The 26541-nt window shown below is 52.8% G+C and overlaps 1 protein-coding gene across 1 annotated transcript; it reads left to right on the top strand.

Moving 5' to 3' along the window:
- The first annotated feature begins 200 nt into the window (after positions 1-200).
- Positions 201-25425, top strand: GPI (glucose-6-phosphate isomerase). The gene is made up of 18 exons (XM_019742669.3): positions 201-423; positions 1460-1550; positions 1869-1937; positions 3345-3464; positions 8374-8457; positions 8589-8735; positions 9538-9609; positions 10114-10158; positions 11467-11520; positions 21189-21249; positions 21667-21710; positions 21840-21992; positions 22956-23085; positions 23233-23309; positions 24325-24453; positions 24676-24751; positions 24831-24897; positions 25007-25425. The coding sequence occupies exons 1-18, from the start codon at positions 302-304 to the stop codon at positions 25140-25142; spliced, it is 1677 nt and encodes a 558-aa protein (XP_019598228.1). The 5' UTR covers positions 201-301; the 3' UTR covers positions 25143-25425.
- Positions 25426-26541: the final 1116 nt, after the last annotated feature.

Genomic DNA, 26541 nt, shown 5'->3' with positions numbered 1-26541 from the left:
CGAACGAATCAAACACACCGGGGCATTGGGATCTCGGCCTCTGTCCCCTAGTCGCTTCCAGGCAGAGGTCGCAGAGCAGCAGCATAAGTGGCCGCCTGTTGCACGGCGACACCAGCGGAAGCCCCGGAGCCCCGCGGCTGGCAAAGTCGCGGGGCGGGTGCTGAGGGCGGGGCCGGGCGGGAGGGGCGGGGCCGGGCGCCTGCGCCATAAAGACCGCTGCTCGGGGGGAGCTTTCTGCACGCCGGCGGTCCCTCTTCTTCCTCAGCTCACGACCCAGCCTGTGCACGCTGCTGTTCTCGCCATGGCCGCGCTCACCAAAAATCCGCAGTTCCAGAAGCTGAAGGAATGGCACCGCGAGCACGGCTCTGACCTCAACTTGCGCCGCCTTTTCGAAGCGGACAAGGAACGTTTCAATCACTTCAGGTGCGCGCGGGGCCAGAGTCTGGCGGGACGTGGCAGCCGGGATTGCGGTGCGCGGGGCCGCAGCTCAGGGTGTGCAGGGCCAAGGCCGGTGGCCCAGCCGGAGGTCCCCGGGGGCCCCTGGCCACGGATCGGGCTTAGGCCGCAGTTTGTCCTTGACGCCTCCTTGAAGCAGGTTCCTGGGGACTTGTCGGGGGTCCGGGGCCGGGGCTGGCTGCTTAGCCATGAGAAGTGGGCGCCTTCACGGCTTTCCCTCCACGGGGACATGTCCCTCACCCTCCTCCCGTCTCCACCCCTCAGCCCCAGCGGTTTGAGAATGGACTCCTTCCGCTGTTGTGCGGAGGGGCCCTCGCTGACGCAGCAGGAGGGGAAGGGCTGTCTCCTTCCACCCCCTGCCGGATGAGAATGGGCTTGGGACCGTCTGCGGGATGCGGTCAGAGTGGGGCAGACCCGGGGGATTTGCAGGGAGCCTGGTGTAAAGGTAGAGATGTGGGGGCATGATGCCTTCCGGCGACCTGGGAAGGACCAGGAAATGGAAGGGAGTCTGTCGGCGGAAACCTTGGGGGGCGGGAATGGGGCCGAGCGTGCTCTGGGCACTGGTACAGGTGTGTTGGGGAGGAGAGGTCTGTGGCTCCGGGCTGGAAGCCCCCGATGGCCAGCCCTGTCATCTGGGTCCTTCCCTGAGGAAGTTGAACCTCAGAATGGAAGCTCTGGGAGGTGATGGTCACTCCCTGGGCTAGGCAGGGGCAGTGCACGCAGCTCTGTCTTCCCATTCTCCATCTCAGTTTTAGCAGAGGAATGGCTCCTCACCCCGAGTCTGCCTCTCCATTCCGAGAATGGCCTTTTTCACTATGCTGCTGTCGCTACAGGTCAGCCTGGGGGACAGGCAGGTAAAAGACACCACCACTGTGTTGGGCAGCTGAGGCCTGTTTGGGGTGTGGCACAAGGAAGGTTTTTTTCCTGGAGGCAGGTCTGATCAGGGAGCAGCAGGCTGTGGGAACCTGAGGGTGTGGTCAATGCTTCTGTCATTTTTCTGCAGCTTGACACTCAACACCAACCATGGGCGCATTTTGCTGGATTACTCCAAGAACCTTGTGACGGAGGGTGTGATGCAAATGCTGGTGGATCTGGTAATGTTCTCCTGTGGGAGGCTTGACCTGTGACCCTCGGTGTGGTGGGCAAGCTGGGCTCCTGGGAGCCCCCGTGTCCTTGAGCATCTTTACTTCCTTCTCTCTGTGGACCTCAGCGACTGCCTGTGTGCCAGCGCAGGGCTCTGAGCTCCTGGCCCTGGCTCAGGTTCTGAGCAGACCCTTCCCTAGGCAGTGGGGGAGGGCGCCAGGCTGCAGCCATCAACCCCGCTCAGGGCTGCACCGAGCCTTGTGCATGGGAGCTTGGACTCTTGGGGGCCAGTGTGGGTGGGACCAGGCTTCAGTGTTATGTCTTCTCAGGCCAAGTCCAGGGGTGTGGAGGCTGCCCGGGAGCACATGTTCAATGGCCAGAAGATCAATTTCACCGAGGTGAGCAGAACTCAGCTGGTCTTCTAGGGCCTCTTCCTTCCCTTTGGTGTTCATCTGACCGTTAGCCCCACCATGTCTTCACCCCTCCTCTTAGGCAATGCTTTTGCTTAATGAAGGGCCTGAAGGCCTATTTCCTCCTGTGGGTTGCAGGGCCTTGGGATGTGTCTTCCCCAAGATTGGCGGTCTGGATCTGGTGAGCATGGAATGGCTCCCGGTGTCTGCCTAGGGAGAGCACATCTCAAGCCTGCAAGGAGAAAGCTTCTCAGGGCACACTTGGAGAACTTAACTCAGATCTACCTTTGCTGCAAGTTTTATTAGTGAAAAGAAGAATCTTCTGTCAAAAGATCAACCTCTTCGGTGGTTGGAGTCAGTAAGAAGCAGTGGTGAGGCCAGGACTTAGGCGTTCCTGAATTACTGTGGAAGCCGGAGACGCAGTAATCACTGTGCACTCAGAGGCTCCTCCTCATGATGTTATCATCCTCCTTTTACACACAAGGAACCTGAGGCTCAGAGGTCCCAGATGTCATATCTGTAAAATCAGAACCAGGATTCAGATTCAACCTGTCTCGCACTGCTGGGCTAGGCTGAGAGAGGCTGTAATCAAGGAGGGCTTCCTGGAGGAGTGCATTTGCCTATGGAATATGGAACAGGAGTGGGGTCAGACTTGAAGCTTTCAAGGTCCACCTTAGTGAACCTCTCCCTGGGTTGGAGTCCCGAGACCATCCCTTTCCTGCCCACCTGGCATCTTTAGGCCGGTTTCTGTCAAGGACTCCTCTGCCGGCTTCAGCTTGATGGGACTGTTGCTCTCACATGACAAGGCCAGCTGCCTGGTACCTATCACAATCTCAGGGTCTGGTTGGTTTCTGGCAGTTGGTGTGATGGGGCCGCTGGAGGGAAGCTTGAGTTGCCTGGTTTGCTCCACATCCCAGGGGCAGGGGGCACTTTTGAAGAGATACCATGCAAACACCATGTATTCACATCAGGAAGATGAGACTACTTTAGGCTTAATGAGGCCTCGTCCTCTGAAGCCATTTATTGCATGTCTCTGACCTGGGTTGTCACCACTCTCTATCTTTGCTCGCTCTGTGCTTCTTTCCTTGGCTTTTCAGACTCTAAACCCCTGTTGGCCCTTGGGACCAATCCTAGGCTGATTCTGGTCTCCCTCCCTTTGGAACTGACCGTCTGCAGCACATAAGGGAGTGGCATATGCCTTGCCTTCTCCCCGGGGCCTGGGGTAGCCCCTACTTCCAGAATCACGTAGTAGGTTCTCAGTATGAGACCATGGTACTGACGAGACCTCAGGGTCTGCAAGTCCAGTGTCTAGAGGTTGAGCTGACTGCACCACGCCCAGCTGGAAGTGTGGCTGCCCTAAGGTGGGAAGCTCCTCATTCTGTCGCTTGTCCCCAGGATCGGGCAGTGCTGCACATTGCTCTGCGGAACCGGTCAAACACACCCATTCTAGTGGACGGCAAGGACGTGATGCCAGAGGTGAACAGGGTCCTGGAGAAGATGAAGTCTTTCTGCCAGGTAAGCAGCTACTGGGCTGGACTTCCCTTTAGCCATATGTGTGCATGTATTTGGGTATCTCGGGGCCCTGATGGGCCACCCCTCCACTTTCCTTGGAGAGGACTCAGACCCTCACTGAGTGGGGAGTGATCTAAGGTGGAGGGTGATCTGTGATTGTGGGCCCTTGGGGGGCTCTGCTAAGGCACGAATTTCCCTGACCCTGTTCTGAATGAGCCCACAGCTGGCAGCAGTGGAGCAGCATCCGTCCTGAACTGTAGACTCCTGTGGGCTCCTGGGGACAGTCTGGCCAGTGGCCGAGATCTGAAAAGTGAGGCTCCTGAGGGATGGGACAGTGGGGGAGAATCTTGCTTTTTCTAATCTCTTTAGTCATATCCCCTTATTGCCTAGTCTAGAACTAGATAAAATAAGTGTTTTAAAATTTCCTGGACCATACCCCCAAACAACTCTGCATGTACTAGCATACGCATACATTTGTCATCTCCTTTTTTTGAAATATACACATGCCCATGCGTATACACAAACACACGGGTTGATTTTTACCTGCTTTTCTGCAGCTTATTTGTACTTATAATATGTAGGAGATGTCGTTGTGTCAGCGTCAGTGCGCTTAACTTTCCTGTGTTGGGGTTTAGAGGTTTAACCTCAGACTAGCTAGAGATTGCCCCACGTCAATTGCCTCATTTCTGTCCCAGGGGATATTCTGCAATGGGTGGCGGACGGCCTCAAGCCTAGAGTACAAGGGTGATTTCTGTGGGCTTGTTTGTCTGTGCGGGTGTGTGCACATCTGTATGTATGGGTTCTGTGTGCTCTGGGAGTCATCATCTGTGCTCTGGTCAGCTTGTCCCTGAGAGCAGTGGCCCCCACGTGTGGCTGGTCAAAGTCTGGTGGCTTTGGCTGAGAGCTATTTGCAGACCTGAAATGGCAGGAGGTGATCTGGTCTGGCAGCCGAGGGGGTAGGACTTCCCAGGGTGAGAAAAGCTTGGGATCCTGATGGGAAACTGGATTCCAGATGTGCCTTACCAGTGACCGGCATGTGTGAGGGGCCTTGGGGGTGGGGGGTGGGGGTGCATTTTCAGCCATCTGCTGTGAGTGGCAGAGCTGACATGCTCTGTTTGATCAACGCTTGTGTGCTCTGGCATGCCATGTGGAAAGTGTGCCACTAGCCTTTGGGGAGCTGTTTGCAGGAAGGCCTTGCCTTACGGCTGGCCGCGGGAGTACCTGACTCAGACAGATGGGGTATTTATAGTTCAAGAAAGCTGCTGAATGGCAGCAAGTCCATGGTGAGGAACACTCCCCATGGCTGCCCTCATAAAAGTTCTCCAAAGTTAGATGAGGATGTTTGCCGTGACCTTGGTTGTAGAGGCAAAAACCGAAACAACCTGAGCTTATTTATCAGAGGGGACTGACCAGTGAAATCAGTGTATGTTCGGATACTGTCGTCCTGGGCATCATTAAGAATTAGGGGACTGCGGCTGCACCGACCTGCCATCCTGTTCAGGATATATTATGAAGTTAACAAAAGGAAGTTACATAATTGGCATGTGTCGTAAAACAGTGACCATCTGGTCAAATAAAGTGTGTGTGTTATGTTAAAGATATACACATTTCCTCCTCTGAGATGCTTTATTCTATTAAAATTTTAATGGTGAGTTTGAGGATTGAGGAGATGGGCAACTTATTTCCTTTCTGTATTGATGGAAAATTTTCCATAGGTTGATTGCTTTATTATATTTATTTATTTATTTATTTATTTATTTATTTATTTATTTATATTGGGGAAGGGGAACAGGACTTTATTGGGGAACAGTGTGTACTTCCAGGACTTTTTTCCAAGTCAAGTTGTCCTTTCAATCTTAGTTGTGGAGGGTGCCATTCAGCTTCAAGTTGTTGTCCTTTCAGTCTTAGTTGTGGAGGGCACAGCTCAGCTCCAGGTCCAGTTGCCGTTGCTAGTTGCAGGGGGCACAGCCCACCATCCCTTGCGGGAGTCAAACCGGCAACCTTGTGGTTGAGAGGACGCGCTCCAACCAACTGAGCCATCGGGGAGGCAGCTCAGGTCAAGGTGCCGTGTTCAATCTTAGTTGCAGGGGGCACTGCTCACCATCCCTTGCAGGACACGAGGCATTGAACCGGCAACCTTGTGGTTGAGAGCCCACTGGCCCATGTGGGAATCGAACCAGCAGACTTTGGAGTTAGGAGCATGGAGCTCTAACCACCTGAGCCACCGGGCCGGCCCAATTGCTTTATTATTAATACATAAAGCAAAAATAAAAGTTGCTGGGTCCTCAAATGACTCCAAAACTTAGCAGCTGAACACAACCAACATCTCTGTGGATCAGGAATTTGCAATGACTGCACAGCGTGGTTCTGCCTCAGATCTCATAAAGGGTTGTCGTCAAGTTGTTGGCCCAAGGTTACACTCATCTGAAGGCTTAATGGGAGCTGCAGGATCTGCTTCCAAGGGGCTCACTAACAATTAGTGCTGGCTTTTGGGAGCCTTCGGTTCTACCTGGTGGACCTCCCCGCAGGCTATTTGAGTGTCCTCGTGACAAGGCAGCTGGTTTTCCTCAGAGTAAGTGATACAACAAAGAGAAAGGCAGAGTGCCTCCAGGTCTTTTATGAGCCAGCATCAGAAATTACACACTTTGATTTCTGTAATACCCATTGGTTTTACAAGTAGGCTCTGACCAGAGTGGGAGGGGACTACAGAAGGACATGGATTCTGTGCTGGGAGATGAGGATCATTGGGAACCATCTTGGAAGTTGGCCACCATAGTCTGCCGTCTGGCTCCTTCCACAGGCAACATACCCCACTCACCTTCTCCGAAGGTGCTATCCCATCGCAGTATCGGCTAGAAGTCAACCTCATCCTCTAAATTAGGTACAGGGATAGTCGTACCTGCGTTTCCTTTAATAATTACAGTTCCTTTTAATCTGAGGACATGTGATTAAGGAGACAAGTTATTTACCCCTCACACACCCAACAGACAACAGTAGCATAGGCATAGGAGAGCTGATAAAGCATAATTCCTTTGCAGAAAGGGGAAAAGTGGGAGGCATTACACAGGAGCCATTGGTCCGAAGCAGGACACATGTTGTCAGTTGCTTGGTTAGCACTCAAGCCTGAGAACCATTCCTCAGGGCTTTGTCTTTGTCTTCATTCATCTTTGCACATGAAAGGTAGCCTTGTTTGTCACTGCATAGTTTTCTGAGCCTGCGACTGCCTACAGAAATGTGGGTATCTAAAGTCTTCTTTTCTCTATGTACCATCTCTGTCCCTTTTATTCCAAGCTGGTGATGTTTCTGACAATGCAATTATCTTTAAAAACTTTGTGGGCCTCCTATGAAGCTTATTGGGGGGGGGGGTTCACTCCATTAGACAAAAGCCACACCCACCAGGTTCTTCAAAATAAGGCCCTTTCTACCACTGCTTCTGAGACCACAGAGACAGTACCCTTGAGCTACGTAGAAGCCTCAAACTTTCTCTGTGTTACCGCCTTAGCTCTTTCAGAGATCTTAACACAGGACTTTGCAGCTCTTCTCAGCTTTGTCTTTTTGCTGTGCTTCTGTGAGTGCCCTGCATGTGAGGCTTTGCCAAGGAACTGTCTCTTAATTTTAGCTTCACTTGTTGCCTGGAGAGGCTGGGAATTTTCAAACCCAACAATTCCTGGCCTCTTTTTGTTTAAAAGGTTTTCCTTTAACTTATTTCTTCTTGCATTTTACTGTAAGCACTGAAAAGCCAGACAGTTGCTTTAACCCAGTGAAAACGTCTGTAGCTAGATTATCTGGATCATAACAGCATCTCTCTTACTCTCCCTGTTCATGCAGGCAAGTGTTAAACTTTCTGTCCCTACGTAACAAGGATTCTTTTTCCTCCCATTTCCAAGAATGTTTTCCTCCCTTTTCTTTAAATCCACACTAGCAGCCTCTTCGAGGACTATCAAACTTGTGCTAACAGTCTCTCCAAGTGTTTTTTTTAGGTTTTCACTCTCTCCTCAAGGTTCTTTCAGCTTTGTCCACAAATTTTTGATTTCTGTTATGGCAATACCCTACTTTGGAAGGGATTTCTGATATCAAAATCTGTGTTAGTTATTCGTCACTATATAACAGATTCCACCCAAACTCGGTTTAAAACAACAGTAAACATTTATGATCCCACCTAGTTTCTGTGGGTCAGAAGTTCGGGAGTGGTTTAACTGGTTGGTCTTTGTTTGGGGGTCTGTTGAAGTTGTGGTCAAGATGTTGGCCAGGGCTGTGCTTTTCTGAAGGTTTGGCAGGTTCTGGGGGATCTTCTTCCAAGGTGGTTCCCATTCGTGAATGGTGACTCGGCACTGGCAGCTGGCAGAGGAGCCCTCACCACATGGGCTTCTTCATGTGTCCTCACAACATAGTGGAAGGCTCCCCCCAAAGTGAGCAACACAAGAGAGCAAGGCAGCAGCTGCAGGGTCTCTCAGGACACAGCTTCTGAAGTCATGCTCCGTCATGTTTGCAATATCTTCATGGGTGTGTAGGTCAGCCCTGTTCCGCATGGGGGACTATACAGGGTGTGCATACCAGGAGGCAAGAGCCATTGGGGTCCATGTGGAGGTTGCCTGCATATCTGACATTCCTGTCCCCGTGGTTGGCATTTCACATCTCTTGGTCTTGATGTATTAGGTTCTTCTGAGCATTCACCCTTGTTATGTAAATACTGACAATGTTACTGTGAGGGGGGATGTCACCCCATTTTGCCAATGATGGGATAGTTGAGGGTTAGTGTTGCAGGGAATCTGCCACCTACTGATCCGCCACTCTGTAGGCCCCTGTGAGGGCCTGAAAGTCGGGACTGAGGTATATGGATGCAAAAGGGATGTGTTTGAGCAGCAGCTTATCCTCAGAGGGTGGGCTTCTCACATGTCCCTCTCTCTGCCAGCAAGTACGAAGCGGTGACTGGAAGGGGTACTCGGGCAAGCCCATCACAGACGTCATCAACATCGGCATCGGCGGCTCTGACCTGGTGAGAGGATGGCCTTGGGGTGGAGGGAGGGGTCCCATCCAGGGCCTTAGCTTCTCCAACAATGGGACCTGGCTGTTCCCACCTCTTGTGGGCCCTGGACTCTTGTTTTCTGATTTTACATCTCCCTACAGGGACCCCTCATGGTGACGGAAGCCCTTAAGCCATACTCTTCAGGAGGTCCTCGGGTCTGGTTTGTCTCCAACATTGATGGGACCCACATTGCCAAAACCCTGGCCGCCCTGAACCCTGAGTCCTCCCTGTTCATCATCGCCTCCAAGGTACAGCCTGGCTCCCCAGCCCTGTGTGCTGGGGTGGGGGCAGGGCGGGCCAGGTGGATGCTTTGCCACTGCCATGGGCACGCGACCCTCCCCATCACTTCTGAGTGAACTGTGCTTTGTGGATCAGGTCAGCACAGCTGCCCTCAGGCTGTTCCTTGTCTGGGGGCAAACACTGTTCACCTGATAAAGCCCGGACTGGTCAATTTGAACCTTGGTCTTCAGGCCGCACTTGCTCGCTTTGTGGAATCTGTGCTTAGCCCGGGACTGTTCTTGTCTTTCTTAGAGATCGGTCCCTTGTGTCTGCTTCTTTCTGATCCCAGACCCATGTTCAGATAATGTAGGGTTTTGTTTGTTGTCATTTATGCCCTGTTTACTCATGTTAATACACATAAAATATTAAGAATGCTGTCTGAATTCTGAGATACAGCCTAGCCGGGGCTAAAGGGAGCCCTAGGCGTGGCCGCAGCCCCTCTCCTGGAAGATGCTCTGGCCTGTGACCCGTGGCAGGGATGGGGGTGTACAGAGGGGGTGTGGCTCTTACTAGGATTCCCCTCCCTCTGGTTGTGGAGTCCTGGAGTCACAGGATGACACCGCAACTTCTAGGCCCCTTCCTGCCCCAGACACAGCCACTCGTCATGGCTTTGTGGACATATGGGGGGAGGTTATGTGAAATCACTGTCACTGACCCACATGCACTGCTCCCTGTGACAACTGGGTACCCACATGGCCTCTGCTGCCAAGTCCTTGCTGGAGGCTGCACAGAGCATGAGCTGGGACTGACTGCTGTACTCTCTGGTTGCAGACCTTTACCACCCAAGAGACCATCACGAACGCAGAGACAGCAAAGGAGTGGCTTCTCATGTCGGCCAAGAATGTGAGTGCTGGGTGGGCGGTGGGCAGTGTGTGTGGGCCCGGAAGGGTAGGGTGGGCCTGCCCGTCCACCTGAGTGCCCAAGCCTAGCCCTACAGCCCTATTTCTGCAGCAGGAGGCAGCCTCTCTGGTGCCCGACTTTTCTGGTTAAGATACTTGGTTTTGCTAGCCCCAGACGCACCAAACATGGCAGAACCTGCTCAACTGGCTGAGGGCCCTTTCTTGAAGGCCCCTTGGTCCTGTGGGATCCTCTCTACCCCTGGCCACACCCACTTTATAGGGAGGGCCATTCCTGGGCCTTGTATGTGGTGAGGTAGGATGGGCTGGCTGGCCTCTGGGCCCTCTGTCCTCTTGGCCTTGATGTGGGGCTCCTCCAATGGCCTCAGAACCAAGGACTGGGAATAGTCGGTCCCACCCGGGGCCTTGGTTTCTCTGGAGATGGGAGGATCGTTACCCGGGGGTGGCCCCCCAGGATGGGTTTGGTGTAACTTGGCTCTGTCTCTTGTAGCCTTCTGCAGTTGCGAAGCACTTTGTTGCCCTGTCTACCAACACGGTAAGTGCCCTTATGGGCCCCAGACTACGTCCCTGCGATGGTTCAGGCCACACAAGGTCAATCTATTCAGAATATACGCACCGATATGTAGCTCACAGGTTCGGGGAGTTTGGCTCCCCTGATTGAGTCGGAGGGTGGGGTGCCTAGGAGGGATGTGAGCTGCAAACCCTCCTTGTCTTTTCTGCATTTTCCCGTCAAGTCTCTGCAGCTCCAAGGAGGGGCTTGCAGTCAGTGAGATCATGTCAACCCCATCCACCTCCCAGGGCTGACTGATGTTGAGAACACCCCACACACATGACCTCCCTCGGCCTCCGCAACCCTGTCACTGGCCTCTCCCCAAGTGGGATGTGCTGACCGGGGTGGGGGCTGCATCCCGGTTCTCACATGAGGATGTTGGCCCCAGCGAAGGATGTGACTGTTTGCCGAGTGATGGCTCGGATTAGAATTCGAGTCACCTGCTTGCCAATTCTCACAGTCTGCCTGGTCTGAGTTTGTGCAAAGTGTGGGCCAGCGGGGCCAGGTGGGGCTGTGCTCCAGGAGTAACAACCATGGCAAATCTTGTGCACACTTGCTGTGTGTGTTGGGCTTTGTGCTGGGCTGAGTCAGAGCTGGAACCACACCCAGGTCATCCTGACTGCTGCCTCCCCGCTTCCACCCCTTCCTGCCTCCAGTACTGACCTGCTCCATGGGGGAGACAGGGCCATCTTAAGGCTGGCTAACCATAGTACCTCTGTCTGGCTCCTGCAGGTAGAGCTCAGACTGGTTACTAGGACATCTCCTCCTATGGGGACAGTGTAAGGGTTGTGACCCTGTCTGCCTGGGGGACTGGAACACATAAAGGCTTTCTGGGGCAGAGTCATCCCAGATTTTGGAAGGGCTGGGCAGATTTCCTGACTGTGTGGCACCTGGCCTGGGAGGTGGCGCCGGCCTGGGAGGTGGCCCCTGCCTGAGCTCAGGTTCATTTCCCAGATGTCCTTGGGGGTGGTTCCTGGTACCCCAACAGACCCAAGAGGTAGCCCTTTTCTGAGCAGTGTGTGGTCCAGGTCCTTACCCTGGGTATGCTGCCCCCTCAGCAGGAAGGCTTCGCAGGTGCCAGGCCACTGGTGTGCTGGATGCGAGCTGGAGGGTGGACAGCTCTTGTCCCTGCCCTGGGCTCATAAGCTGCCTCAGCCCTGCCTGTCTGGGGCTCTGCAGAAGGTGGGGGTGCTCCCACAGTTCAGACAGCACGCCTCCTTGCCCCCGGGAGCTCCTGTTTTTGTCCAACTAATAACATGCTTCCTTCTTTCCCTCTCCCTTTGCCCATTTTAGACCAAAGTGAAGGAGTTTGGAATTGACCCTCAGAACATGTTCGAGTTCTGGGATGTAAGTAAAGGCACGTCTTTGTGCTGCGTGAATTATGTGTCCTTTGCTAAATCATGACTGTTGAGCCACAAATGAGGGACCGTGAGGGCTGGTCAATGTTTATTGAGCACCTGCTACATGCCTGGCTTCGAGAAAAGCTGGGAAGCCATCAGGGAGGCTTGGGCAGGAACAGCCCAGTCAGGATGAGTGTTCCACTTCCACCAAGGGTGGGCCAAGCTTGCAAAGCCAGGGTGATACTCCCCTGGGTGCCTGCCAGTAGCACCCACTGTGGGGTAACTGGAGCTGCCCTTACCCGCTTCACTAAGCCAAGGTTGTGAGTTATTCTCAGTGATGACCTTTTTCTGGAAATACAGCCACAATCTGAAAAGGCCAAGGGGCAGGGGTGAGGCAGGAGGTATTACCGAGCAGGCCTGGACAGGAGGTGCAGGAGCAGTTGGAGGGTGGCAGAGAGGAGGCACCAGGCCTGGGGCCTGGGTGGGGCCGTGGCAGAGCTTCAGGCCACTCTAGTGACAGGTAGTCACATGAACTTATCTCTGCTGGAGCCATAGCTGGTGCCAAGCAATGGGCTGGAGCTTTCTCTGCAGCTTGTTTGAGTGCAGCAGTGGTGTGAGAAGGGCTCCAACTGTGGAATGCAGGGGTGCATCGTGTGGGGTGGGTACTGTGAACGCAGTGGGCATGGCTCTAACACGTGACCCGTGTAGGCTCACCAGAGAGGGCCTGGTCCCATCAGACTGGAAGCTCTGCATGGTGGCACAAATGGAACCTCCTTTGAAAGCTCTCCTGGCCCTGAAATCTGGGAGAGAATTAAGCCCTAACCCCCAAAGGCACCTATTGTGTGTAATGAGTTAACCTCTTTCTACAATGGGACTAGTTATATACCATCCTGGGAAGAACTGAGAAGAGGCACTCAAATCGTTTTCTGCATCCAGTGGCTCAGATGAGGAACCCCGGTGGAGAGAGACTGCAGCTTCTGACAAATGCTGCATGCCTGATAAGGAGGGGAGGCACCTGCCACCTCCTCCCCGGGATCTGGAGCCTGAGCAGGTGGTGGTGTGGGATGTGTGGGTGCTCCTTCTAGCCAGGGAGCCCAGCAGAGCAGCATTGTGTTCCAGTCTGGGTTTTCATTGCCTTGAAGGGCCCAGCATGCAGAGACGAGTTGGGGTGTGGCTTAGGGAGAGGCCTGCGTCTCCCAGGTAAGGCCTAGGAATGGCAATTGAGCACAGGAACGTGGGGAGTGAGGCTTGAGTGAGTGGCCAGGCACCGTGGGGGCCTCCTGGGCCACGCCAGACATATCGCATGCCACAGTAGCTGGAGGACGGACCTGCCTTGGTCACTAAAAGTATACGTGCATATTGCTGAATTGAGACGGTGACATCTGAGGAGCCAAGAACAGGAACAGGTGAAGTTTCTGGAGCTAGGGTCTCTCAGGTGAGAAGGAGGAGTCAGGACAGACATAGGGACACTGTGTTGGCTCTGAGGTAGGTCGGAAGAGTCCAGTCTGGCAGAGGTACGTAAAGTGGGGCGGCCCAGTCTGTTGAGGTCGGTCATGGGACAGCCTTGTAGGCTGGGATCAGGCAGGGGCATGATGGTAAATTGTGGGGTATCTGAGAGGTCAGCCGGCGTCAGCACACCTTGGAGAGCTCATTTTGCCTGATGAAGTCCAAAAAGAAGTCAGTACAGGTACAGGTGTGTTCTAGAAGGAACCAAGACAGGTAAAAGTACAGGTGAGGTCTGTGAATTCTGGAGGAGACACAGGTATTTAGAGGTGGTTCTATCAAGTAAGGTCTGAGGAGCCGAAGTCACATACAGGTATTTAAGCCTGGATCTGTGGCTTGAAGTGTAGATGTCTGGCTTGGGACATGTATGTACACATTGGGGTCTCTCTGATCAGTTCTAAAAAGTCAGCATCAGGTGGGTGGCTGATCACTCAAATAAGGTGATTAGAACTCAGAATTAGGTAAATATAAGTAAGTCCCCTGAGCCAGGTCAGCCGCCTGGCTCTCAGCGTCCTGAGCAGGTGTGATGGGCAGAGCGGAAGGTGCTGCAGAGGACTCTTAGGATCCAGAATCAGCCCAAGGCATGTACGTGGCATTGGGTCTGGCTGGGGTAGCGTTTGCGGAGCCCACAGGAGGGAGAGGTGAGGCTGGGGAGTTGGGCAGGTGAAGAACAGACAGGTGAAGCAACCAAGGAGCTATGTCGGTAAGGTGTGGTCTGAGAGGCTCATAGTAGACAAAGGTCTAGAGACCCGTGTCTACAGGATGAGATGTCCAAGGCCCACGTCCCTCAGACACTGCACCAGTGGGCTCTTCCCAGGCTTCGATAAGCAGCCAGGAATCTGTCACTTCTGTGGGAAGTGTCAGGTCAGCTTAGATTTGTACAGTAGCCCACCCTTATCCACGGGGATACATTCCAGGACCCCCAGTGGATGCCTGAAAACACAGATAGTACTGAACCCTATAATCCTGGTTTTTCCTATCCATACATACGTATGATAAAGTTTAATTTATAAATTAGGCAGAATAAGAGACTAACAATGATCGTTTAAGATTAATAACAATAATAATAAAGTAGAACAATTATAAAAATGTACTGTAATAAAAGTTATGTGAATGTGGTCTCTCAAAATAGCTAATGGTACTGTACTCACCCTTCACAAGTTTTTCCTTCTTCACAATTTCATGGACAGAAGATTCATTGTTACTGTAGATCTTAGCAGCCTCAGCATATGATTTTTCTCTTTCGTTATTAAGTGGAGAACTTTCCTTTTTACTTAAAAGAAGCACTCTTCAGCTTGTCTTTGGCATATCCGAATTGCCAGCATCACTCCTCTTGCTCTTTGGAGCCACTATTAAGAAAAATAAGGGTGACTTAAACACAAGCACCGTGACAGTCAATCTGGTAACAGACGGCTACAAAGTGACTAACGGGCAGGGAGCCTCTACAGCGTGGAGACACTGAACAAAAGATAGTTCACGTTTGGGGCAGGATAGAGCAGGATGACGCGAGATTTCATCACCCTACTCAGAATGGTATACAATTTAAAACATGTGAATTGTTTATTTCTGGAATTTTCTATTTAACATTTTTGGACCATGGTTGACTGTGGGTAACTGCGGGTCATGGGTGATTATCGTATAGCGGAGTCACCTGGGGTGGTTATAGAGCCACATCTGTCTAAGGCCTCGGGAGCTGGAATCGGACAAGGTATGTGTAGCTAGGTTTCTTAAGGAGACCTGAGGAGCCAAGATTAGGCACATTTAGGTAGAACTGCGTTGGTCAGGAAAGGACAGTGGAGGCAAACAGGCACAGAACTGAGTCTGACTGGTGAGAACTATAAACCCATGGTCCGGTCCAGGTCAGCACTGCATCCCCAGGTGATGTCTCAGCAGGTCTGGTGATGCAGAGAAGGTGGTGGGCCTGGGTCTCCTGGGAAAAGACTGCCAGCTGGAGTCAGGCAAAGGGATGTAGAACTGCATCCATCTGGAAAGTTCATGATTCTGGGTCTGACTCAGGTATGTAGAGCAGGTTTGTCAGGTGAGGTTTGAGGGGTTGAGGTGAGATTAAACAGGTTAGTACTTTTGGGTCTTGAGTAAGTAAGGTCTGAGCTGTTGAGATCAGATCCTTGTTTATATTCCACATCTGAGGAGCTGGAGTCAAGCACAGGTGGGTAGAACTGAGTTTTTCAGGTAATGCCTATGAAACCAAGGGCAAGCAGAGGTAGGTTGACCTGAAAAGCCATCACTAGGTTCATTCAACTCTGTCTCACAGTTGAGCTCAGGCACAGGTAGGTAGAGCAGATCTGTAGGTGAGGCCTGAGGATCCAGGGTTAGGCTCATCTAGAAAGAACTGGGTCTCTTAGATGACCTCTGAGGATATGAAGTAAAGACAGGTGATTAGACTGATGTCTCCCAGGTGAGATCTGAGGAGCTGGGATTGGGTACAAGTGAATAGATCTGGATCTTCCAGGTAAGGTCAAGAAAGGCAGGGAGAAATGCATCTCTGCCTCTTATAGAGATTTCATGTAAAGTTGAGGAGTCATGGCCAGGTACAGGTATATGGAATTGAGTTTCTGAGGTAAGGTCTATGGAGTCTGTGTCTCGCACAGGTTTGTATCCTTGGGTTGTCACTGGGAGTAGAGCAGGGTTTGTCAGGTAAGGTCTATGGATCCAGGATCAAGGCAGGTTAACAAACTGGGTCTGTCCAGTGGGATCTAAAAAATCACAGTCAAGCTCAGGTAAGAACCAATGCCTTCGATGAAATGTAAACAGATAAGATGAGGTACAGGTAGGCAGAGCTAGCCTTCCAGGTACACTCTTGGCAGCCAGGAGCAAGCACAGGTAGGTAGAACTGGCCCACCAGTTGGAAGAACCAAGGTCAAGCACACGTCGGCAGAGCTGGCCCACCAGGTGTGTTCTGAGGAGCCAGGGTCAAGCACAAGTAAGCAGAACTGTCCTACCAGGTGAGGTCTGCAGGGCGAGGGTTAAGCACAGGTGGGCAGAGCTGGCCCATCAGATGAGGTCTGAGGACCCAGGGTCAAGAATAGGTAGGCAGAGCTGGCCCACCTGCTACCCTGTAATGAGCCAGAGTCATCTGTAGTTAGAGAGCTGGCCTGCCAGGTTCAGTCTGAGGAACCAGGGCCAAGCACTGATAGGCAGAGCTGGCCAACTACGTACAGTATAGGGAGCCAGGGTCTTGCACAGGTAGGTAGAGCTGGTCCACTAAGTGTGGTCGCAGGACCCAGGGTCAAGTACCAGGTAGGTAGAACTATCCCACCAGGTGTGGTCTGAGGAGCCATGGTCAAGTACAGGTAGGCAGAACTCGTCTGCGAAGCGCTGTCTCGGGACTCTGGGTCAAACACGGGTAGGTAGAACTGTCCCACTAGCTGTGATCTGAGCATCCAGGGTGAATCACAGGTAAGCACAATTGGTCTGCCTGGTATGTCTGAGGATCCAAGGTCAAGCACAACTAGGCAGAGCTGGCCTACCAGTTAGGATTTAATGAGCCAGGGTCATCTATAGGTTTACAGAACTGGCCTGCCAGGTGAGGTCTAAGGAACCAGGGGCAAGCACAGGTCAGCAGGGCTGGCCTGCGAGGTGCTTTCTGAGGACTTAGGGTCAAGTACAGGTAGGTAAAACTGTCCTACCTTGTTTGGTCTGAGGAGCCCAGGTCAAGCACAGGTAGGCAGAGTTGGCCTACGAGGTATAGGAGCCAGAATCATATACAGGTAGGTAGAACTCCCACCAGGTGTGGTCAGAGGAGCCAAGGTCAAGCACAGGTAGGCAGAGCTGATCTGCCAGGTGCTGTTTGAGGACCCAGTATCAAACACAGGTCCCACCAGATGTGGTTTGAGGACCTAGGGTCAAGCACAGGTAGGCAGAGCTGTGCAGATTAGGAGCCGTCTGAGCACCCAGGATCAGGCCTGCGAGGTGCTTTCTGCGGACTTAGGGTCAAGTACAGGTAGGTAGAACTGTCCCACCAGTGTGGTCTGAGGAGCCCAGGTCAAACAGGTAGGCAGAGCTGTCCCACTAGGGACAATATAAGGAGCCAGAGTCATGTACAGGTAGGTAGGTAGAGCTGGTCCACCAGGTGTGGTCAGAGGAGCCAAAGTCAAGCACAGGTAGGCAGAGCTGGTCTGCCAGGTACTGTCTGAGGGCTCTAGGTCAAGCATCGGTAGGTAGAACTGTCTGTCCCACCCAGTGTGGTCTGAGGAATCAAGGTCAAGCACAGGTAGGTAGAGCTGGCCCACTAGGCACAGTATAAGGAGCCAAAGTCATGTACAGGTAGGTAGACCTGGCCCACCATATATGGTTGGAGGAACCAGGGTCAAGCACAGGTAGGCCTGCCAGGTACTATCTGAGGAACCAAGCTCAAGCACAGGTAGGCAGATATGACCTTCCAGGTGTGGCTGAGAGCTAGGATCAAGCACACATAGGTAGAACTGGCCCACTAGGTACAGTGTAAGGAGCCAAAGTCCTGTAGAGCTAGGTATAGCTGGCCCATCAGTTGTAATCTGAAGACCCAGGATCGATCCACAGGTAGGTAGAGCTGGCCCACCAGGTGTGGTTTGAGAAACCACAGGTTTCTCAAAGCCCATTTGCCAAACATGGTGTCTTATGAGGCCTAAGGAGTTAGGGTTGAACACAGGTAGGTAGAGTTGGCTCTTTCAGATGTTAGATTCAGGGGAAGGTATGTACCTGAGGGGAAGGTATGCCCCTGGGTCTTTCTGGTGAGGCGTGAAGAACCAGGGTACAGCCCGGGTGGGTAGAGTGGCCTCCCAGGTCAGGCCCACAATGCTGGGGTCTTCTTCAGGTAGGCAGAACACGGTGGGGCTCGTAGGCGGTCTTGGGGCCTAAGTTAGACACAAGTAGGTAGACGTCTCAAGCAAGGTATGTATACCCGGATCTTGCAGGTGAAGTCCTTGAAGCATTGTTGTGGCTCAGGTATGTTGACCCAGGTCTTAGAGATGAGGCCTGGGGAGCATGCGTTAGTCACAGGTAGGTAGAACCACATCTCTCAGTGGGCCGTGTGGGGCACAGATATGCAGAGATGTTCACGTCTGATGAAATCTGACTCCTCAGTGAGGTGTTGGTGCCCAGGTTAAGCTGGGGTTGTTAGTGTTGGATCTGTTTACAAGATGTGAAGAGCCGAGTCAGACATAGGATGGAGACTTGAGTCTCTCAAGATAGGCCTGAGAGCCGAGGTCAGGCTCATGTTGATAGAGCTGGATCTCTCAGGAAGGTGTGAGGAGTCTAAGCTGGGCTCAAGGAGGTGGACCTGGGTCTATAGGTTGAGATGCGAGGGTCAGGCCCAGACACGTATGTGAAGCCTGGTGCATCAGCTTAGCTGTCTGACTCCTGCCTCTGACACGTGTGTAACCCTCCAGTATGAGGTACTGGGGTAGGACACAGACAGCGCTTATATCCCAGGGGAAGCCATTGCATCCATCCGATGTTGGCTTTGTCAGTGAGTTCCTGGATCCAGGTCACATGGGGAGAGGTGTATAAACGTGATCTTAGGTAGGTTCTTGCCACATGGGTTTAGGTACAAATTGGCAGCCCTGGGCTTGTTAGGGGAAATGAGTAGGCTAGGCAAGTTCTAGCCCAGGAATAATTGGCGTGGCAGGGAAGGCCTGATAAGGTAGGTCAGACACAGGCGGGACCTTCAGTGGCAGAATTGGACACCTTTAAATGGGTAGTGTGGGCTCTTACCAAGGGAAAGACAGAGTCATCCTAGGTATGTGTACCTGGGTCTGCCTGGTCTTGAGAGACCTTTGGATCAGGTAGGACAGAGAATGCCCTGAGCCAGGTAGCACCTGATCAGGTGTGGTGGGCAGAGCTCTGGGTATTACAGAGGCCTGGGGATCTATAACTAGTCCAAGATGTGGTCTGCAGGGTTGGGGTCTGGTTGGCATCGGCACTGAGTTACCCAGGTGAGGAAAAAGATAGGATTATACCTGGCTAGATAAAGTGAGCTCTGGGGCACGGGCAGGTGAGGCATAGAACGTGGAACTGACTCGAGGAGCTACATCTGTGAGGTATGGTCTGAGAGGCCCACTGTAGGTACCAGTGAGGTCTAGAGACTTGCGTCTGCAGGCTGAGGTTTCAGAGGCTCAAGTCAGACACTGGCATTGCTGAGCTCCAGAAAAGTGAGGTCTGATGACCTGGCCTCAGCCAAGGTCAGAAGCCTGAAATCTGTCGGTCTGAGGGCTGGCTGTCTACTCAGTTCAGTTTCTAGAGTTGAGTCTATTAGGTGAGATTTGAGAGCCCATGTCAAGCATGATATGGCCAGCGGGACTGTATCTGTCAGGTAAGGTTCCCCCCAACCTAGACTGTTTCCGGGAGAAGGGCCCCACCATTCATTTCATTATCCAAACCAGAGACCTCTGGTCCACACTTGGTTCTCTCCTTCTCCCCATTCATCCTGTTTCATTGACCTCCTGAATCAGTCCTCTGCACTCCCCAGGGTAGCCTCATTCTCTGGATGACGACTGGGGGTCCTAAGTGGTTTCCTGCTTCCATTCTCACCTCACCCAGACTTCTTGGTTCTCCAGCCTTGCCTCTCAACTTCTACCCTCCTCCAATCCTCAGTTCTTCTTTCATCTTCTCGATTGTGCTTCCTCCTGGCCAGCCTGTCTCAGTGGGCTTCCAGTAGAGAATTAAGCCCCAATGTCCTAAGGCATCCATTGAATGTAATGAATTAGCCTCTCTCCTTTGCATCTAGAAGGGAACTAGCCTTGGACCATCCATTGGAGAACTGAGAAGTCACTCGAAGCATTTTCTGTGGGGATTAATTCTCTCACTATTGAGAAAAGCTGCTCTTGCCCCAGGACTTTTGCTTATGCTATTCTGGCTGCTGTAATGCTTTTCCTCTCCCAGGGCTTCCCTGGGTAATGCCTGCTCATTCTCAAATCTTAGCTCAAGCACCCCTTGGATGCCTTTTATAATTGGTTTCAGTACTATATTTCCTTTCTCCCAAGCTCTTATATCTCTTTTTCATATTAATTGGCATGATTATTTCATTTACCTCTTTCTCTCCCATGGACTGTTTCTGTTGCCTGTGCTAAGAATGTGGTAGGTGCTCCCTACATAGTTGGAAGATGTGAATGGAATTCTGAGGTTTCTGATGATACAAAGTGGAATCTACAAGATGGCATGAAAAGGCACAGTGTGAAGAGTAGGCCTCGGTGTGTCTTGGGGCTGAGGCTGAGAAGATCAGTGAAGCCTAGGTATGAACCACTGGGCCTGTCAGTGTCCCAAGAGGCAGGTTAGCACAAGTGTGAGGCACTGGGTTTGTCAGTCCAGCCTGAGGAGTCAGGAATGGGCCCAGATAGGAGGTGCTGGGTCTGTCAGTTTCAGAAGGGGCAAGACCAGGCCCAGGTAGGAGGCCTTGGAGCTGATAGTCTGAGGAGGCAGAGTATGGCACAGGTACGAGGCACTGGGCCTATCGGTGTCCCAGGAGGCAGGACCAGGCACAGGTATGAGATTCTCATCTGTCAGTGTCCTAGGAGGTGAGCTAGGCAGAGCTATGAGGCGCTGGGTCTGTTGACGTCTGAGAAAGTGGGGCCGCACAGTGGGCCTGTCAGGGAGTGAAGATGCCTGGCACAGGTATGAGGCGTGTCCCAGGAGGCACAACCAGGTGCAGGTGTGAGATGCTGATCTATCAGTGTCCAAGGAGGTGGGCTGGGCACAGGTACAAGGGGCTGGGTCTGTTGGTGTTTGAAGAGGCGGGGCCTGGCACAGGTACGAGGAGGCGCTGGCTCTGTCTCTGCCTGAGGAGGCCTGGCACAGGTATAAGGCGCCGGCTCTGTCAGGGTTTGAAGAGGCCGGTCCTGGCACAGGTACGAAGTGCTGTGTCTGTCAGTGTCCAGGGAGGTGGGGCCTGGCACAGGTATGAGGCGCCAGGTCTTCCGGTGTGGAGAGAGGGCAGCCATGGGAAGGTGTTCAGCTGAGCCTTGTGCCTCTGATCAGGCCCACGTGTAGTCTGCCCTGTTGGGCAGCCCAAAGCGTCGCCAGCGCCTGGCCTGCTGTCTTGCTTCCCAGAGGTGGGTTGGGCCCAGGCCCTCTGAGCTGCGCCTGTGGAAGAGCATTACTCTCAGGGGGCTGGTTTTGTGGCAGGAGGGGGGGCGGGTATGCCCACCCTTCCTCAGCACCTTTTCCTATCTCTCTTAGTGGGTAGGAGGACGCTACTCGCTGTGGTCAGCCATTGGACTCTCAATTGCTCTGCACGTGGGTGAGTGTGGCGTTTCTGTTTGGGGAGGGGATGTGGAAAGTCTACGGTAGGGTGAGGGTCTCCTGTCCCTGAGCCCCTTCCTGTCCTCACAGGCCACTGGCCTCTCTGCCCTTGGCTGGAACATTTCTTTCAGGTCAGGAGGGAAGGCCCGAGTTTTCTTTTCAGTTTGCGGGTTGCCCTTTCTCTCTACCCCTCCCATCTGCAGTCCTATTTGTTTCCCATGTGAGGCGGAGTTAGACCCACCTCTGAGCTCAGAGCCGACTCTGATTAGAGAGGCTTTCTGCAGGCCCAAGTCTTCCAGGTCCGATTTCTTCTGGCTCCACATCCAGCCTTTCCCTGGTTCCAGAAGAAGCTGTGCCTACTGCCAGATGGGCATAGGGCACGGCCATTTCTGTTGACGCTGCTTTTGTGTCGCAGGATTTGACAACTTCGAGCAGCTGCTCTCAGGGGCTCACTGGATGGTAAGTGCTGAGGCTTGTGTTCTCTGCCAAGCGCTGGCCAGAGACATGTAGTTAGTCCGGCTTCCCCGCCCCTCCCCCCTCCTCTCCCAGGCAGCAGCTCAGCTCCCACCCACCCTGCTCTCATTTCAGGACCAGCACTTCCGCACGGCACCCCTGGAGAAGAACGCCCCCATCCTTCTGGCTTTGCTGGGTATCTGGTACATCAACTGCTTTGGGTGTGAGACACATGCCATGCTGCCCTATGACCAGTACCTGCACCGCTTTGCTGCCTACTTCCAGCAGGTACCAGTCACCAGCCAGGCCTTAGGGTCAGCGGGGCCTATGCAGGCTCTGGGAGGCCCATGAACCCAGACGCCCAAGTTCCTGCCCCTCTAGGGGCCTTTTCTCCTTTCCGCTTGGGCATGACCCAGGCCCACCTCTGCTCCCCATCTCATGGTGAAGCTTTGCATCCAGGGTCTGTTTGATCTGAGTGGCATCTGAGTTTGACAGCCATGGGAGGGGCATGGCTGGTTATCATGGTGCCCTGGCTGGTCAGACCCTGGCTTGGCTCAGGGCATGTTTCTCAGCTGGGTCATTTCTTCCATGGACATCACTCTGTGTGTCTGCAATAGGGTGGGGTCACAGGTCGGGACCCCTATGGCTTGTACTGCCTTTGTCCCTCCATAAAAGCAAGTTCACACCCAGTCTCTGGTGCCTCTTTGGGCTACTCACAGCCCTCTGCGCCCCTGGAATCTCCAGAGCCCCGACTGCTTGTCCAGCTTCTGCTTCGGGCAACCCGTCCACGTTTGTCCCTGCCTTTGTTTAGCACAACCCAGTCCCCGGCCTGTAGCCCTTGGGTCGGCACAGCAGACTTTCACCCAATACCTGGAGGTGAGTCCTGTGATTGAAGGAAGGGCCCTAAGGCCCACATCTAGTTGAGGTGACAGCCCTCAAAGGCCATACACTCTCGATGCCAGCCTGCTTCTCCCTTAAGAAATCAGTTGAAAATTTTGTGACCAATTTCTGCTCTTAAGGAGGTCCTCTTACCCACCTTCTCCTGGTCGTGGGTCCTTCCTGCAGAGTGGTCTAAGCTAGAAACCCTGTGAGCCTGTGTCCTCATGGGTAAGGGGAGAAAAAAGGATTAAGGACATCTCATAGCGCCAAGACAGGGCAGGTATGCCTGGTGCACCCCAGGCAGGATTTAGGCACAGTACATGAAGGAACAGTACTTGCAAATAAGAGGACTGGGTTTCTGTCCCATTCCAGGGTGACATGGAGTCTAACGGGAAGTACATCACCAAGTCCGGCACCCGTGTGGACCACCAGACGGGCCCCATTGTGTGGGGGGAGCCAGGGACTAATGGCCAGCATGCCTTCTACCAGCTCATCCACCAAGGTAGGGCCCATCTGGCCTGGGCACAGGTGCTGCTGGGGAGGGAGCGGGCCTCCCGGCAGAGGCTTCTCCATTAGGAGAGCTCTGACCTGTAGACCATACTGTGGCTCCCACGGGAAGACGCCTGGGTAACCACAGTGCCCTTCACAGGCACCAAGATGATACCCTGTGACTTCCTCATCCCGGTCCAGACCCAGCACCCGATAAGGAAGGGTTTGCATCACAAGGTAAGAGCCCCCACCCAGACCTCCTCACACTTCCTTAGGCTCACATTACACCCAGACTTCTTCAGACCTGATACATTCATTAGCTGGCAGTTAGTTAGACTAGTTTTCTATTCCTGCCACAGCAAATTACCACAAACTTAGTGGCTTAAAACGACACCCATTTATTATCTCGGTTTCTGTGGGTGTCTGCTCAGGTTAGGACCAAGGTCCAGTTTCCTTGCTGGCTGGCAATGGGGGGGGTCACTCTCAGTTTCTAGAAGCCACCTTAGCTCATGGTCCCCTCCATCTCAGAATCAGCACTGATGGGTTGAGTCCTCTCAAGCTTCGGTTCTCTCCGCTCCTGCTGCATCTCTCTGACTGATTCTTTTGCCTTCCTCTTCTACTTTTAAGGGCCCACATGATTACATGGGGCCCACCTGCATAATCTCCCGATTTTAAGGTCTGTAACATTAATTCCATCTATAAAATGGAATGGAACATACACGGGCATAACAGAAGGGGGCAAAGATCATGGAGCCAAGATCTTGCCTAGCACAGCAGCAAACGGGAAAACCATCCAAGTCCTAACCTGACAAAGTCCTAGAAGAGGATTGATCACACCCTATCTCAGTGTGCAGAGTAGCCTGGGTTACTGTGGGGACCAGCTTTGGACTCCGAGACCTGGGTTTGAATTCTGATTCTTCCCCTCCTTACTTCTCGGCTCAGCGCTGTTGAATTGAGGACACTGAGCCTCCACTAGAAGAGACATGCCTCTCCCCACAGGCTCTTCCTAGATGTAGTGAAATTCTTAGCAGGGCCCTTGGCAAGTAGCGCAAATTCCTTAAAGGGTAGTTCTCGTTGTTACCCCTGTCTGATGTCATCCCATGTGTCCTGCTGTCCGCTCTTGCTCCAGCTGAGCTCTGGAGTGGGGGCTGGCAGTCTGGCCCAGGCTGGGACTAACCACTACTAGGAAGTCTTGTCCTTCTGCCTGACGCTCAGACAATGCTTCCCAGTGTAACTGGATGTCTCTTGTCAGATCCTCCTGGCCAACTTCTTGGCCCAGACAGAGGCTCTGATGAGGGGGAAGTTGACAGATGAAGCCCGGAAGGAGCTCCAGGCTGCAGGAAAGAGTCCGGAGGACCTTGAGAAGCTGTTGCCCCACAAGGTCAGCCCTTCTGAAGTGGGCTTTGGGGGGCATAGTGGAGATGGAAGGATCGAGTTGTGGGGCCAAGGCAGGGGCTCGTGGTGTGCCTGGCTTGTCCTACACAGGAGGAGGGGCTGTCCTCACAGATCCTACACATCCCTGCCTCTGGGGCAGGGTGTGCTTCCCTTCTGAGGATTTAGGGATCACAACTAACTGGGGGACATTCTTGGGTGTTTTCTGAAGGTCTTTGAAGGAAATCGTCCAACCAACTCGATTGTGTTCACCAAGCTCACACCATTCATTCTTGGAGCCTTGATTGGTGAGTGGGGAAGGTCCCGCCTTGGGTAGGTTGTACTGAGCTGCTGGAGCCCTAACATTGCCGTCTGTCACCTCTGCAGCCCTGTATGAGCACAAGATCTTCGTTCAGGGCATCATCTGGGACATCAACAGCTTTGACCAATGGGGGTGAGTGCTGACTCGAGGGGAAGGTGGAGAATGCCTGTGGTTTGACTTGTGGATTTCACTAGCAATGCTGGAACCTTCCTCATGCCATTCTTTCTCCTATTCCTGGCAGAGTGGAGCTGGGAAAGCAGCTGGCTAAGAAAATTGAGCCTGAGCTTGATGGCAGCAACCCAGTGACTTCTCATGATTCTTCCACCAATGGGCTGATCAACTTCATCAAGCAGGAGCGTGAGGCCAGAAGCCAGTAAACTCATGCTGGGCTGAAGTCCTTAATGTGACTGTCCATCTTGTCCCTCCTCACCGGTCTGCACTGCATGGTCCCGCCCAGAGTACCTTCTGGTCATGGGCTCAGACCACAAGCCCTTTGGGGGAAGCTGGTCTAGAATTGCCTCCAATACCTCCGTGTCCATGCCCCCCTGTTTTACAGTTAGTTGAAGTGTTTCAGTGCAGCTGATTGTTTCTGCCCCACATTCACATTGTTCATATCCCAGGAAGAAAAATAAAGATGCCACAAAGGAGGTTGTAAGCTCAGCCTCGTCTTGTTTCCTGAGATGGTGGGTGCTCTATGCAGGAGTTAGAGCACCCTGTAGAAGCGGTCATATGCCTCGATTGAGGCGTGACTATAAGTGGTGAGCAGGTCGAATGGAGGATGGTCCATGAGAAGAGTGTGGGTGGAGTAGGGCACAGTCAGTGTCACAAGGGCACCTTGGCCTCTGTAATCAAACCCCTTCCCCATTTTCTTCCACTCCTCACCTCTGTGACTTTGCAGGAATTGTATATACTTCTGTTCACTGGGTGGTGTTAAATACCGCATTGAGATTACGTCTGTTTTGGGTGTATCCCTGGCCCAGATCAAGGATGCTTACCATCTCCTGGCCAGGTGCCCAAGTAATTCTTTTCCTTTTATAAGGTAGACATTGAAAAAATGATTTTTTTTTTTTTTTTAATTGAGGAAGGGGAACAGGACTTTATTGGGGAATAGTGTGTACTTCCAGGACTTTTTTCCAAGTCAAATTGTTGTCCTTTCAATCTTAGTTTTGGAGGGTGCCTTTCAGCTTCAAGTTGTCCTTTTAGTCTTAGTTGTGGAGGGCGCAGCTCGGCTCCAGGTCCAGTTGCCGTTGCTAGTTGCAGGGGACACAGCCCACCATCCTTTGCGGGAGTCCAACCAGCAACCTTGTGGTTGAGAGGACGCACTCCAACCAACTGAGCCATCCAGGAGCTCAGCAGCAGCTCAGCTCAAGGTGCCATGTTCAATCTTAGTTGCAGGGGGCGCTGCCCATCATCCCTTGTGGGACTCGAGGAATTGAACTGGCAACCTTGGTTGAGAGCCCACTGGCCCATGTGGGAATTGAACCAGCAACTTTCGGAGTTAGGAGCATGGAGCTCTAACCGCCTGAGCCATGGGGCCGGCCTGAAAAAAGGATTTTTGAACAAACTACCCTTTTATCTTCTAGTGAAGATATTAAATAGTATTTCTGGCCAATTGAGCAGAAAAGGAATTTTATTTAAAGAGTCAAAGGGCAGAACTGATGGACAGGCTAGCGGCTGAGCTTTCAGGACCTACCCCCTTGACCAGGATACAGAATCCAGACGGGGAACCGGCTGTCCTCGACCCTGTCATCCAGGCTGCCTTTACCCTATCCTATT

The sequence above is a fragment of the Rhinolophus sinicus genome, chromosome 8, assembly GCF_057876585.1.
Source record: "Rhinolophus sinicus isolate RSI-liver-muscle chromosome 8, RSI-T2T, whole genome shotgun sequence".
Taxonomy (NCBI): Eukaryota; Metazoa; Chordata; class Mammalia; order Chiroptera; family Rhinolophidae; genus Rhinolophus; species Rhinolophus sinicus.
This window is presented reverse-complemented; position numbering and strand designations above follow the sequence as displayed.